Below are 16,224 nucleotides of genomic sequence, written 5' to 3'. Positions count from 1 at the left end.
TTTCATCAAGTAGGGAGTCAATTGAACATATACCAGTGTTCTGTGCTACAATTAATTCTAACTATTTACAGTTATGGCTACTTGTACAAACACTTAGTATTTATTCAGGAAGATCAAACATGCATAGTGTGACGCATGAGATACACATTAGTGTCATCTGTGAAGTCAACACATCCACCACACCTATGCTCACATTACTGCTGTTTATAGGATAGCAAGGAAATCATACAATTAATAATACTATGAACACCATAGCAGCTTGTCACAGGCAGTCACTTGTAAGCACTCTTTTATATATATATATATATATATATATATATATATATATATATATATATATATATATATATATATATATATATATATATATATATGATTTGCATATCAAACACCATTGGAATTGTGCTCTCCTTTCCCTTTTCTCTTCTTTTCCTCACTAGTGTGTGCTATTGATATTTTTGTGTTATTGTTTGGGTCTACTTGAGAAATGTCTGTGTAAATAATAATCATGCCTTCTCCATTCTTGATGCGAGACAGCTGAGGAGTCAGGTCTTTCCATCTTCTAAATATGCATTCTCTCTTCTTGCAGCAACACCTTCAAGGACTTTACAATGACAGGTGAGTGATAGAAAACTTTACCATAAGATTAAAAGTAAAAGAAAGTTTGCGCTATTGAGCAAAGATTCTCAATAAAATTTTCCTATTTTATTTCCTTGGAAATTATTAGCATTTCGGTTGGAAAGAGAATTGCAACAGGTAGAGTAGAGTTGTAGACATCACTAGTGAGAGGGATAAAAGCATGAAGGCTTATTATGTTATGATTTCCGTAGTGTAATCCTTCTACTGAGTTAACTTTGCATAATCTTTCCAAGTTAACATTATATATATGAATGTATATGCATAGTTTTCAGTGTTTTAGGAAGTCATTGAAGGCAGGTAATGATGAGAGTGATTCCGGCAGGGATTGGTACAAGAAGACAGTTGGGCTGCTGTCCCATGTGACCCTGCAGCTGCTTCACTACTACAGTGTGGCTCAGAGCCTCACCCACCAGCCACAAGAGGATGCTGCCTCACCTCCCCCACACCCTCCTGAGTCTCCTACTCCTGGCAGGATTCTGGACTTGTCTTTCCTATCAGACTGTGTTGGAGAGGAGGAAGAGGAGATGCTGGCCTTCAGTGAGGACAGAGCCTTGGCCACGGGACTGATGGGGAGGACAACTATGGGCATGGAAGGGGAGGTGGAGGATGCTGAGTCAGCACTGGATGGCACAGCAGTCAGTGAGGGCATGATGGATGACCTGGACAAGGATGAACAGGTCCGTGCCCTGCTGGAGAGATCTTACCCTCAGTTGATGGCCATTCTGAAGGGCCGCTGGGACAGAGTACTAGTAGCCCGCCTGGAGAAGGAAGTGCAGGAGCTTACTATTTCCTTGCAGGCCTCAGCAGGGATGCTCAGGATATTCATTCACTCAGTGTCAGGCAATGAAAATGACTTGACACCACGTGTCTTGAGGGATGAAGTCCAAGAGGAGGGAGTCAAGAGTTCTGTGCTGAAGGTGGGTCACTCTGAGTCCATGCAGGAAGACGATGAACAGAAGAAGGAATCAGATGGGATCTGTGTGTGTGTGTTTCACTGTTTGATCTGCTGCAGTCTCTGACGAGACAGCCATACGTTACCCTACGGAACGAGCTCAGAGCTCATTATTTCCGATCTTGGGATAGGCCTGAGACCAGGCACACACCACACACCAGGACAACAAGGTTACAACTCCACGATTTACATCCCGTACCTACTCACTGCTAGGTGAACAGGAGACACACCCAAATATCTCCACCCGACCGGGGAATCGAACCCCGGTCATCTGGCTTGTGAAGCCAGCGCTCAAACCACTGAGCTACCAGGTGTGTGTGTGTGTGTGTGTGTGTGTATCCTTTTTAGAGCTTGGAGACCATACCACTGCTGCATATTCCAGCCTTGGGCGTATCATGCTTGTGATGATTTTTTCATCATATCTTTATTCATGTATTGAAATGCCACTCTTATATTAGTCAACATCTTATATGATAGTCCAAATATCTTGCTTATGTGTTTATCAGGGCTCAGATTTTCCCGTATGATCACTCCAAGATCTTTTTCCTCTTTAGTCTTCATTATTTGCTCCTCCCCCATCAAATATTTCCATACTGGTCTTCTCTTACTCTTTCCTAGTTCCATTATGTGGCATTTCTTGGCATTAAACTCCAATTTCCACTTCCTGCTCCATTTATAGATCTTCTTTAAATCTTCTTGCAATAGCAGAAAGTCTTCTAGTTTTGATTACTCTTAGCAACTTTGCATCATCAGCGAATAAATTTATATAACTGTTAATCCCAGTGTGAATGTCGTTTACATAAACTTAAAACATAATGGAGGCTAACACTGACCCTTGTGGCACTCTGCTAGTTACTTTACCCCAAGATGAGTATGCATCTCTGATCACAGTTCTCATTTCCCTATCCTTCAAATAATCTCTTGTCCACTCAAGCAAGGTTCCACGTCCTCCTATGTTCTCTAGTTTCCAAAGTAGTCTTCCATGAGGGACTTTATCTAAAGCCTTTTTAATGTCCAGGTATACTGTGTCTACCCATCCATCTCTGTTTTCAAGTCCAGCAATAACTCAAGTAGGAGCTTAAAAGTTTGATACACATGACTGTCCTGTCCTGAACCCAAATTGTGTGTTTGATATGACTTGCTCCTCTTTTGGAAATTTAACCCATTTTTCTTTGATGATTATTTCACATAACTTCCCTATGACACTTGTAAGTGACACTTGTCTGTAGTTTAGTGATTCAGTTGCCTTTCCTCCTTTAAATATTGGTATTATGTTGGCTCTCTTCCACTCTAGTGGAACTTTCCTTCATTTATTGAACTTTTAGTTATTTTTCAAATTGGATCCAGTAATTGTTCTTTACATTCTTTTAACACCCAGCCTGATACACCATCTGGCCCTATTGCTTTTCTGACTTTCAATTTATCCATTAATCTTCCAGTATCCTCTTTGTGCACTGCAATCTCCAGTAATCCTTGGCAATCCAATGTCCTATTAGCTTCTGTGAAATCATCTGCTGCACTGAATACCATTTTGAAGCTCTCATTCATTATTTCACACATTTTCTTCTTTGTTTGGTATGTCTTCCCTTTAATTATCTTTCAATTGTTTCCTTATTCTTTGTTTTGCCGTTTATAAACTTGTAGAAAAGTTTAGGTTCATCTTTGCTTTTATCCACAACATCTTTCTCAAAATTTCTTTCTTCCTCTCTCCTTACTCTAATATATTAATTTCTAGCATATCTGCTCTTGCATAATTTAATCTCTCTCCTTTTTAGTCCTCTCTGTAACTTATCCCTATTGGACTAAGGTATTGTATGATTGGAGGGGACTCTTGTTTCTTTGTGAAAACTAAGTCAAGCAATGATGGTTCTTCTTCCCCCCCTGTAACTTGTTGACTCCTCCACCCACTGGTCCAGTGTGTGTGTGTGTGTGTGTGTAAAGTACATTTGTAATCTTTATTTCTCTAATCCAGTTCTCACTTACGATCCACACAATTTCAACTTTTCTTATTCAATTTTTTTCTTTTATTTTCACTTCTTATGTCACAAATGTCACCTGTCTATAACTATTTTATTATTTCAGTCTTTCTCTCTTGGCATATTACAATATTTACCTATCAGTATTTTATTTTGGTATGTCCATTTGGTTTGCAGCAGATACAGGTAACTCTCGATTTACGCGTGTTTGATTCACGTGTTTTTGTTATAACACGACTGAAAAAAAAAAAAAAAAATTAATTTGCGCGATCGGTTTGCTTATATGTGATTTGGCCCAAACCGCATTTTCAAACTGAGGGCCAGACGCAATTTCAATCTGCGCGCCAGAGAGTTTGGCAGCGGTTTGATGGGTGGGAGCTCCGGGGCCAGATCCAAGAAGCAGGTTGTTGTCTATGTCGGTACAGACAACCTCCATAGCAACCTCCTGCTCACATACCAATCTTCATAAAATAGCATCCACAAAGATTCGTTGCTGTTGGCGGGTGAAGGTTGGTAGCCCACCTAAAAGTGCTCATTGGCTGCCAGGAGCTGGATCCAAGAAACTTTAACAACGTCAGAGCAACCTCCTGCCGCGAAATGGCATCCATGAATGCTTGGAGGGGTGGTAACGAGGATGCTTTCAGGTTGCTGGGAACACCACCTCTCAAGGTGGTGTTACTGTCTTATATATGCATTTATGTTCACAAAACAACATTTCTATTAACTTTTTACGAGTACAAACCTTGCCCCCAAGAAAGGATTGTTTTGTAATGCATAAAGCGAAATCTTACATGGAATACCAAAAAATAAAGCAGAGATGAAATCAGCCACAGACGAGGCGGAGACTTGCGGCGACTCGGCCGCTTCTTCTTCTTCTTCTTCTTGTGACCCTTTTAGCTTGCTGTTGCTTTCACCACGATGTTTATGTTTCCACTCTTCTATTGCCTGCTATAATGGATATCATATCTTAGTATTCATAGAGTATTTTGTATGAATTTTTTTGGACCACATCCCGCATCCCCCCTATTATCTCTTGTTTCTTATGAGAATTACATGTTTGTTTTACGTGAATTTTGATATACATGATGCCTCTTGGAACGCATCTATCGCATAAATCGAGAGTTACCTGTACACAACATTCATGGTGGTGGTGTGATCTGCAGCTGGAGGTGGCTGACCGGCAGCTAAAATCAGCCCGTCAGTTCCTTGAGGAGCATGCCAGTGACCGTGACCAGGAGGTGGAGGAGCTGGTGGCGGCGCGGGACAAGCTCACTCTCCAGCTGCGGGAAAGAGATGCCCAGTTGGTCCACCACGCTTCCCAGGAGAAAGAGGTAAGGCTGATTTTTTTTTCAAAGACTTATGAGAGCACGGCTCTTGTGTATCAGATATAGACAATGGTGGTGGTGGCAGTGCATGACATGATGTTCCTAGTGTCATGCATGGCACTCACTACATAGTGATGTTCATGACATGGAGCTGCAGTGACAGGTAACAGCTGTCAGGATGTTTACATACCTGACTACACTTAACATTTATACATCACTGGATCATCATAATGTTATGTGACAATATAAACACACACACACACACACACACACACACACACACACACACACACACACACACACACACACACACACACACACACACACACACACAAAAACACGGCCTGGTAGCTCAGTGGTTAGTTGGCTTCACAAGCCAGAGGACCATTCCCCGGCCGGGTGGAGATATTTGGGTTTGTCTCCTTTCATGTAGCCCTGTTCACCTAGCAGTGAGTAGGTACATGTAAATCGAGGAGTTGTGACCTTGTTGTCCCTGTGTGTGTGCCTGGTCTCTCCTATCCAAGATCGGAAATAATGAGCTCTGAGCTTCCGTAGGGTAACGCCTGGCTGTCTCCAGAGACTGCAGCAGATCAAACAGTGAATTACACACACACACACACACACACACACACACACACACACACACACACACACACACACACACACACACACACGGGACATCGTCGATGGCGGAGGTGGTCGCTGAGCTCCAGAGCAATCATCTATAATTCTACAGTTACCTAAGAGTAACCAAGGTGGGAAAGGAGCTGGTAATGTTTGTCCCGTCTCCATATAGTCATGTTAACTGTTGATTAGCAAAATAATGTCCAGTGAAGGTAAATATAAACTGTAGCCTGCGTTTGAGCCATCAGCTGGTTTGTTTACGCCTGCGCAACATGGCGGCCGTGAACTCGAAAGAGGAATCAGACTTCACAGGGTTTCAAGGAATAATGGAGAAGAGCGCTTATGTGAAGAAAATTCTGGAGTTAGAAGGTAAAATTGAAAACTGTTTGAAAAGTATGAGGGCCTGGAAACGAGTTATGACAATGTAAAGAGAGACTGTGCCGATATGAAGAAGGAAAATGCAGCACTGAAAGAGGAAGTTAAGCTAATTAAAGTGAATTGCGAAAATGTGGAGAATCTCTAGGAAAAGTGATGGAGAAGCAGGCTGAATGGAAAAAAAGTCAGGAAGTGGAAAGAAAGGAGGTAAATTACAAAGTTGCAAGTCTGGAAAAGGAAATCAAAGAGTCAGGGGAGAAAACTTTGGGCCTTGCTGAAATTATAGATCAACAGATCATAGAAGAGAAGATAGCTGAGAAAGTGGTGAAGGTTATTAAGTCAAATGAGACATTGGTGAGGGAAACTGTAGACAAAAAGAGATGTGTGGTGATATTTGGTGTGGAGGAGGATAAGACACCGAGTAAAATGGAGAGAGAGAAAACATAAAAAGGTGATAAATAATATCATTAATGTGGTGCAAGAGGAGGAAAAGACCTAGTACAAGAAATAGAGGACTTCCATAGAATTGGAAAGTTCACAAGAGAAGGTATGAGGCCAATAAGAATCAAACTTAAGTCACAAAAGGATGTAGATGAATTGGTGGAGAAGTCATGGAGGCTAGCCCAGCAGGAAACAACAAGGAAGATTTGGTTGAGAAGAGATCTCGGTGAAAAGGAAAGAGAAATGTTAAATGAGTTGAGAAAGGAGGCTTTGAAAAAAATGAAGAGAGGACAGAAGAAGAGAAGAAAGAGTTTTTCTGGAGAATCTTGGATATGAGACTGAGGAAGTGGTTCATAACCCAGAAAAGTACAGCAAGAAAGGACTAAAGAAACTTACATATGAGCGAAATGTAATGTATTCCAACATAAATGGAGTGATATCGGGGATTTTAGAACTCAACGATTACTTGAGGGACAAGAACCCAGATATTGTGGGTCTTACTGAAACAAAACTGAGAGAGGGAGAAGACCTGATGAAGGTTGGAGAAGGGAAATATAACGTTTGGAAAAGAAATAGAGTAGGTAAGATGGGAGGAGGAGTGATGTTGCTGGTTAAAAAAGATATAAAGGTGGATCAAGTGAAAAAGGTATGGGAAAGGCAGAAGTGCTAAAGATCAGAGCAGAAACTAATGAAGGAAAAAAGAGGCACTACATAGTGGTGTACGTACCACCTAAGACAAATGCATGGTCAGTACAGGAATATGAAGAAATGATAAGTGATACAGGAACATGTCTGGAAGAAATGTTGGGTGGCTGTGAACGAACTATAATGATGGGAGATTTTAATTGTAAAGAGGTGTGTTGGGAGGACTGGTCAATGGAAGGATCAGAGACAACATGGGGAAATACACTATTGACACTGGCAATGGAAAATGTGTTAACTCAGTGGGTCAAAGAAGATACTAGGTTTGGAGGAGAGGGAGCATCGTCAAGACTGGACTTGGTCTTTAGTACAGAGCCAATGGTCATTGAGGAGATGAGGGTGGAGTGCCCTTTAGCAAAGAGTGATCATGCAGTTTTGGAGTTCAAGGTGATAGACGAAGAGAAATCTAGAAGAAATGAAGAATATAAAGTGGGAAGATGGAATTATGCCAAGACAGATTTTGGAAACCTAAAGAAATTCTTTCAAGAGACAAATTGATGAAATTCAAGAGTGCTAAGGGAGCAAATGAAAAGTGGAAGGAATTTATAAAAATATACAAAGAAGGTGAGAAAAAATTTGTACCAATAAGACAACATAGAGAAGTTGGAAAGCAGGACTGGTTTAACGATAGATGTGAAAAGGCTAGAACAAGAAAAGAGGATGCATGGAAGAGGTGGAGAAGGAAAAGACGGATTAAGCAGTGGGAAAGTTACAAAAGAGCAAGAAATGAATATGTGTTGATTAGAAGAGAAGAAAGAAAGAAACAAGAAAAGGATATAATTGATAAATGTAAAGACCAACCAAGGCTTTTTACAGACATGTGAACAACAACATCAAAAATAGAGAAAGTATTGAAAGTTTAGAAGTAAATGGAGTATGCAGTGAAGATCCCAGGAAATGGCAGAGGCTATGAATGGATGCTTTCGGAAGGTATTCACAAAGGAGACTGCTTTTGACAAACCACTGGTAATGGAACAGAAAGGGATTATGAAGGAGTTTCAAGTAACTGTGGAGGAGATCAAGAACATGATGGGGAGTTTAGAAGTGAGAAAAGCTGTGGGACCTGATGGGGTATCAGGATGGATTTTAAGAGAATGCAGGGAGCAATTGGCAGAAAAAGTTTGTGAAGTAATTGATGCCTCATTAAGGGAAGGTGTAGTGCCCCAAGACTGGAAAAGAGCTAACATTGTCCCAATCTATAAATCAGGTAACAAGAGAGACCCATTGAACTATAGACCAGTGTCACTTACAAGTGTGGTAGCTAAGATGTGTGAGAGGGTGGTGAAGAATAGATGGACAGACTTCTTGGAGAAAATGACATACTTTGTGAGTGTCAATTTGGTTTTAGGAAAGGGCGTTCATGCACGACAAACCTGATATGTTACTATTCGAGGGTGATAGATGTAATACAGGAAAGAGATGGTTGGGCTGATGGAATATATCTGGATTTAAAAAAGGCCTTTGATAAGGTACCACACCAGAGACTGATCTGGAAACTTGAAATGGTAGGAGGAGTGCATGGCAGTTTACTAAAATGGATGGAAGACTTTTGGTAGGAAGAGAAATGAGAACAATAATTAAGGACAGACCATCAGAATGGGGATTGGTGGAGAGTGGAGTTCCACAGGGATCAGTGTTGGCACCAGTAATGTTCGCAGTCTACATAAATGACATGGTGGATGGGGTGTCCAGTTATGTGAGCCTATTTGCAGACGATGCAAAATTGTTAAGAAAAGTGAGATGTGACAAAGATTGCGAACTACTCCAGGAAGACTTGGACAGAATATGGAAATGGAGCTGTACATGGCAAATGGAGTTCAACACGACAAAATGCAAGAAAATAGAGTTTGGCAAGAGTGAAAGAAGAATCAGGAGTATGTACAAGATAGGAAATGAAGACATAAAACCAGTCATGAAGAAAAAGACCTTGGGGTGACAATTACCAATGACCTATCGCCAGAGAGACATATAAACAAAATAATTGGAGAAGTATTGAACTTATTGAGGAACATAAGAGTGGCGTCAGATATTTAGATGAAGAAATGATGAAGAAAATAATTACTGCAATGATAAGACCGAGGCTTGAATATGCAACAATACAGTGGGCTCCGAACTTAAAGAAACACATAAGGAAACTAGAGAAAGTACAGAGGGCTGCAACAAAATGGTGCCTGACTTAAGAGATTTGACTTATGAAGACAGACTGAAAAGAATGCAACTTCCAACCCTGGAAAACAGAAGAGAAAGGGGAGACCTGATAGCAATATACAGAGTGATGATTGGCATGGAAAAATGGATAGGGAAGATCTGTGTATGTGGAATGGAAGAATGTCGAGAGGGCATGGGAAAAACTAAAATGGCCACTTATAGGAGAGATGTGAAAAATATAGCTTCCTCATAGAAGGGTGGAAGCATGGAATAGTTTAGACGTGGAAGTGGTCAACGCAAGGAATATTCATGATTTTAAGAAAAAGCTGGACATTAATAGATATGGAGACGGGACAACACGAGCATAGCTCTTTTCCCGTATGTTACAATTAGGTAAATACAATTAGGTAAATACACACACCGGTAGCTCAGTGGTTAGAGCGCTGGCTTCACAAGCCAGATGACCAGGGTTCGATTCCCCGGCCGGGTGGAGATATTTGGGTGTGTCTCCTTTCACGTGTAGCCCCTGTTCACCTAGCAGTGAGTAGGTACGGGATGTAAATCGAGGAGTTGTGACCTTGTTGTCCCGGTGTGTGGTGTGTGCCTGGTCTCAGACCTATCCCAAGATCGGAAATAATGAGCTCTGAGCTCGTTCCGTAGGGTAACGTCTGGCTGTCTCGTCAGAGACTGCAGCAGATCAAACAGTGAATTACACACACACACACACACACACACACACACACACACACACACACACACACACACACACACACACACACACACACACACACGAGCATAAAGCCCAGGCCCTGTAAAACTACAACTAGGTAAACTACAACTAGGTAAATACACTAGTCTATTTAGCCTAGATTATACTTGCTTTTACAAGATAATGAGACATAGACTGAATTAATTTGAATTCTTAGGTAGTTGCAGGCAAGAATGCCCTAGTTTTTAAGTTATGATGCTCAGATTTTCTTTCAGAAATATTCTTGATATAACCAACAACTGGTCTTTAATGTATATGCATATTGGTGAAACTAGAATGGTCTTGCATGACATCAGCCTAAGATATGACAAAACACTGCTTTCCTCACCAACCATGAGTTGCTGTCATCAGCAGGTGTGCTCATACTGTTACTGTGCACCAAAATAATATACTTACTTAACCTTTGCTGAATGTGTCATGCTTATCATGATGTTAATGAAATGAAGTGGCCATCCCCTTACTGAACATGGAGAGAGAGCTTTGTATATATGAGGTGATCTGTGAAGCAGTCATTGATTTTACAGATCTATTTGAAATAAGATTTTGAGGCAGAGTCTGATATGATGATAAAGATGTACAATAATGGAACAAATGTCTCAAATGTTGAGAGAGAATGAGAGAGAGAGAGAGAGAGAGAGAGAGAGAGAGAGAGAGAGAGAGAGAGAGAGAGAGAGAGAGAGAGAGAGTGAATGTTGACTTTCAAATACTATTCACTGCTATCCAGCATCTAACTGATGGCAATGTTGAAATGCTTGAGAAAATTGATGGGTTATGTTAGTGTATGTTCAAAGAAACATCACTGACTTCCCTCTTCTGTGCTTCTTTATACTTGTGTGTGTGTGTGTGTGTGTGTGTGTAATTCATCTCGGTCATCTGCTGGTCACCCAGCCAGTCTTTCCCATTATGGAGCGAGCTCAGAGCTCATAGACCGATCTTCGGGTAGGACTGAGACCACATCAACACACTCCACACACCAGGAAAGCGAGGCCACAACCCCTCAAGTTACATCCCGTACCTATTTACTGCTAGGTGAACAGGGGCCACACATTAAGAGGCTTGCCCATTTGCCTTGCCGCGCCGGGACTCGAACCCGGCCCTCTCGATTGTGAGTCGAGCATGCTAACCACTACACTACGGTGTGTGTGTGTGTGTGTGTGTAATTCACTGTTTGATCTGCTGCAGTCTCTGACGAGACAGCCAGACGTTACCCTACAGAACGAGCTCAGAGCTCATTATTTCCGATCTTGGGATAGGTCTGAGACCAGGCACACACCACACACCGGGACAACAAGGTCACAACTCCTCGATTTACATCCCGTACCTACTCACTGCTAGATGAACAGGGGCTACACGTGAAAGGAGACACACCCAAATATCTCCACCCGGCCGGGGAATCGAACCCCGGTCATCTGGCTTGTGAAGCCAGCGCTCTAACCACTGAGCTACCGGGCCGTGGTGTGTGTGTGTGTGTGTGTGTGTGTGTGTGTGTGTGTGTCTGACTTGTGTTGTGTCCCTTAGCAGTGAGCGTGAGGGAGGTGGTGCTTCCTGATACATTGCTCTATGAGTCGGTCTTTTCATAAGAGAAATAAGTTAGTGAAGAAGCCTAACAGTTTGGGTGGGTTATACATATTTAGAATAAAAAACGGTAACCAGACACCTTCCAGAGGTCATCATAAAAAAACTGTGAAAATTGAAAAGTGTACATATTTATATTGGAAATTAAATAATGAACTGCATAATGATGATTGCTTGCAGTTCTCTTTCTGCACCTTTACTGTAAATATGTTTATATATTGTCTTATTAGTATTTTTTTCTTTGCATACTAGGCTGTAGTTCATTACAGGTCTTGTCATTATTTGTGAGGGATGTGGTGTGTAACAGTGTAATGTAGTGTGCTGTCAGTTTGTTGATTTTGTTGATTAGAAAGTGTGTAATGATGTAAGAGATAAATTGTTGTGAAGGTGACAAGAGAGATTACTGGTGGAGTGCAGCCTTCAGGTGGTGTAATGCTGGTAATGCTGATATGTGCATTACTCTGCTGCCTAGAGAGGCAGCACAGCATCCTCTTAATGTTTCTATCACTAGATTTGTGGGTAACAATAACAGTCTTTCCCACTACTAACCAACCCCTGTGACTGGGTGTACATACATTGCTACAGATTAAACTGCATTACTAAATAGTTTCTGGTGTACAAAATATGCTTCCCCTAACACCATGATGCTTGGTGTGAGTGAATGGCTCTGTGTACATGTACATGCATGACTAAGAGAGGATAGTTTAGTATGTACTGACCTTCTGTATGTCATTACAAAGTGGGAGAAAATTAATTGTAATATAATACTAGCTTGTCTTCTTTGTTAAATGCCCAATACTTTCTATTATTTTCTGTTCTATTTTTCTGTTGTCAGTCGTAAATCATGAAAACATCTTTACTTCCAGTTTTCATCCTTCTCTTAAATATCCTTTCTTTCCATTTTCATCCTTTTCTTCCATCATTCATTATTTTCTAGATATTTGCTCTCATTTTGGCTCAAACCACTTTGCCATTTCATCCTCCTAGTTTTCTCTCGGCTAACTGTCCATCTTCTCACTCTACCCTCTCTTCACTCTGGTGTTTTGCTCTAGGTGGAGAACTTAGAGCGACAGTTGTGGAAAAAGTCTGAGGAGCTGCAAGAGGCTCTGTCCAAAAAAGAGGAGTTGCAAGTTGAAAACAGAGCATCTAAGGACAAGGTAATAATATTCTCTTATTCTCCCTCCTTAGTCCCTTTCCAGTTACTTGTGATACCTTTTATATGGCTCCTATCTCACATCCGTACCCACACCACCCATCTACACACACACACACACACACACACACACACACACACACACACACACACACACACACACACACACACACACACACGGTCCCGGTAGCTCAGTGGTTAGAGCGCTGGCTTCACAAGCCAGATGACCGGGGTTCGATTCCCCGGCCGGGTGGAGATATTTGGGTGTGTCTCCTCACGTGTAGCCCTGTTCACCTAGCAGTGAGTAGGTATGGGATGTAAATCGAAGAGTTGTGACCTTGTTGTCCCGGTGTGTGGTGTGTGCCTGGTCTCAGACCTATCCAAAGATCGGAAATAATGAGCTCTGAGCTCGTTCCGTAGGGTAATGTCTGGCTGTCTCGTCAGAGACTGCAGCAGATCAAACAGTGAATTACACACACACACACACACACACACACACACACACACACACACACACACACACACACACACACACACACACACACACACACACACACACACACACACACACACACACACACATAGTAATTGTAAGACATGACATTTTCAACCACATATTCATCTGTCTGTTCCTTCATCCTGTCATCTGTCACTAGTTTAATGTGATCATAAATTCAGCATTGTTGTAGTCATCCTAGCTACATAGTCATGCATGAATGTGTTCACTGATGTGTTTGCTGTTATATCTGGTGAACTTTTTTTCTGTTATTTCTCAAAGCAAATTTTTGGTTATTCTCTCTGCAGTTTTTTTTATGGTAGCTAAAGTATTTTTTCTCTTGTTATGCTTTTTTTCTGTTTTGCCTTTATTATTGCTTTCTTATTGATTTGAAATGGAGGTCTCATGTTTAAATGGATCAGCCTTTACCATTTCATAGTATTTATTTTGTTAAGTCACAGATGTGTGTGAAGCTGGTCTGTTACACATGCTGCTCTCTGTTTCCTCCTCCAAGATCCAAACCTGTACCTTTGATTTCCATAATGCACAGTATCTTCACTCTCAGTATCCATAAAGCAGAGCCACAGCAGTCTGCCTTTTGTCATTATTTCACTGGTACTGTCAAGCCTAGGTCTACTCTCCTGTATATATGGAGTGTTCTCCAGTTGTTCTGCAGCTATGAGACTGTGTGCACCACATAGATGATTTATTTGTGTGTCTTCTGAAATTTTTTATTTTTCGAGGAATAAATAAAAGCCAGAACTTTTCCATAAAACAATTGCTTGTGTAATAAATGTGTTGGTGACTGATTTCTTCCTCCTCCAAGTGTGTGAGTCTCAGAGGGGCTTACACCTACACTGCATGATGCACTTCACACGTGTAGTTAATTTATTTTCTTGTACATTATAACTCCCACACATTTGTCAGGCTGCTCACACAAAGTGGTACCAACATGAAAAAAAGAGATATAATTCATGATTGAATGTAAGAAATGCCACATCCAGGGAAGAGATGTGCATGGTTCATGATGACTGTTTACAGGCAGGATTTGTATCAAAGGTTTGTTTGACATTGAAGATGAAAACAACACCATTTATGACACTCATCCCCTGACACTCGAGTACCTTACCTCTGTAGTTCTGCTCCTATTTGGGGAATCACTAGGAAAAGTTGTTGCTTGGTGTTCTGGTAGCCAGTCACCTGCTGGTATATAAAAGAGAGTTGCATAGAAATGGGAAATTGAACTACATTATGTTGTTTCAGAAAATACTGTTTGTACAATTATAATGATAACTGACTTATTGTTGTTATTATTATTACACAGGTGTAGGTACTGTGCACGGAAGTACTGAGCACGGAAAGTACCGTGCACAGCAATTGCAAAAAAGTCAGCTGGTACATAGTGCACCTTGAAATGGTACGCAACACAGCGATAATCAGTTGTGATGTAGCCTAACTCTGCCCACACCGCCCTAGTGCGGAAGTACCGAACGTGGGAGTTTTTTGGTAACTATTAACCACGCTATGTACTGCGCCTGTGTATTATTATTATTATTATTTTTGTTATTATTATTATTATTATTATTATTATTATTATTATTATTATTATTATTATTATTATTATTATTATTATTATTGGTTAATTGATTTATTGATTGATTCTTATGATTTTTATTACTTAGCTCTGTTAAAAGACAATCCTTTGTCAAGAAGCCTATTTTTCATATTTAGATTCACCTCATTCAGAAAGATACCAGAGAACTCGAGCGAACTCAGAGTGAATAAAAGGGAGACAGTCACAGACACAGACACACAACCGTGAGGTGGGGGAGTGGCAGACATCTTACAGTCATGGACAACCACAGCAGCTCTCCAGGAATGTTGCTTATTCCTTTTTTTGTAGTACACAACAATTCAATATACAATTCACAACACTAAAAGCCCTGTACAAAATTTTTACTAGTATCTGCAAGGAAATAAGGATTAAGACAATAGATTTTGTGGTATTTATCCAATATTAATACTCAGAGATGACTAGAATGAAAGAAATGTCTCCTGGTAGTTGTGATGAAGGGATAGTGTGTCACATAAGAAGTGAAGAAACTGTGACCTAAACATTTCTATCAGTTTTGATAAAAAGTGAGAAAACAAGGGAAGCTGCAGGGAGCCATCAGGCCTCCATGTGACAGTCCCTCTATGAAACATGCCTCGCACATAATAGCTTGTAAGGGTATTGGAATAAGTATGAATGAGGCACAGCTAAATTATGATTGTCCCCCTAGTATAGATCAAAATCTCACGGGGAGCCACATTACCATGGTTCTAAGGAGGCTGCCTTTCAGAATGATGGTGACAGTGATTAGCAGTCAGCCTGTGGTCAGTGTCAGGTTCCTCATCCAGTCATCAAGTGGTCACTTGTATGACTCACACTGGATAATTCATGTCTTGCAGTTTATCTTGTACCTGACTCCTTGTTATGTCATGATTTACATGAATTAAATTTGCAATGTTAACTGTAAGGTGAAAATTATTTAATTGATGTTTTTTCATTTTTTGTTATTGATCTAAAAGTTCTGCAATTAGGAACAGACTGCTGATACTATCTTTTTATCGGTTATGCAGCAAATTTATGACCTAATGATGTATGGTAGGTAAAAGTGCTATATGAAAAGGATGAATCTTACTGAAATTTGCAACAACAACAACTTTTTGGGGGCTATTTTGGAGATATTGGTGTAACAAAAAACAGGAGCAACAAAATTCAATATAGAATGAGTTGTGTGACATAAAGATCAATGCAAATAGAATAATAATTGATGTCATGAGAGGTTATAACACGCTGCTTTGCTTACATCCACGTGAATATCAGATTTGTGACCTGCGGGAGATCATCCAGTCCTTGGAGTCACAGGTGGACAGCCACTGTATGAAGGAAGCTGAACTTCATGAGCAGGTGCAGGAACTGGCTGATGCACTCACTCTCGCTAAGCAGCAGGCACAACACCTCTCCTCCCAGGTGTGTGTGTGTGTGTGTGTGTGTGTGTGTGTG

General features: G+C 40.8%; 1 protein-coding gene across 1 annotated transcript in view; it reads left to right on the top strand.

Moving 5' to 3' along the window:
• Positions 1–16,224, top strand: part of LOC123511085 (A-kinase anchor protein 9-like) — an 84,480-nt gene that overhangs the window by 39,366 nt on the left and 28,890 nt on the right. The window contains exons 13-17 of the mRNA XM_045266700.1: positions 590–618; positions 962–1,619; positions 4,653–4,898; positions 12,579–12,683; positions 16,045–16,191. Coding sequence (XP_045122635.1) covers positions 590–618; positions 962–1,619; positions 4,653–4,898; positions 12,579–12,683; positions 16,045–16,191 — 1,185 coding nt within the window. The remainder of the gene's footprint in view (positions 1–589; positions 619–961; positions 1,620–4,652; positions 4,899–12,578; positions 12,684–16,044; positions 16,192–16,224) is intronic.

Source organism: Portunus trituberculatus, chromosome 31 (genome assembly GCF_017591435.1).
Source record: "Portunus trituberculatus isolate SZX2019 chromosome 31, ASM1759143v1, whole genome shotgun sequence".
Classification (NCBI taxonomy): Eukaryota; Metazoa; Arthropoda; class Malacostraca; order Decapoda; family Portunidae; genus Portunus; species Portunus trituberculatus.
Note: the sequence above shows the minus strand (reverse complement) of the source record. Positions and strands in the feature narration are given on the sequence as shown.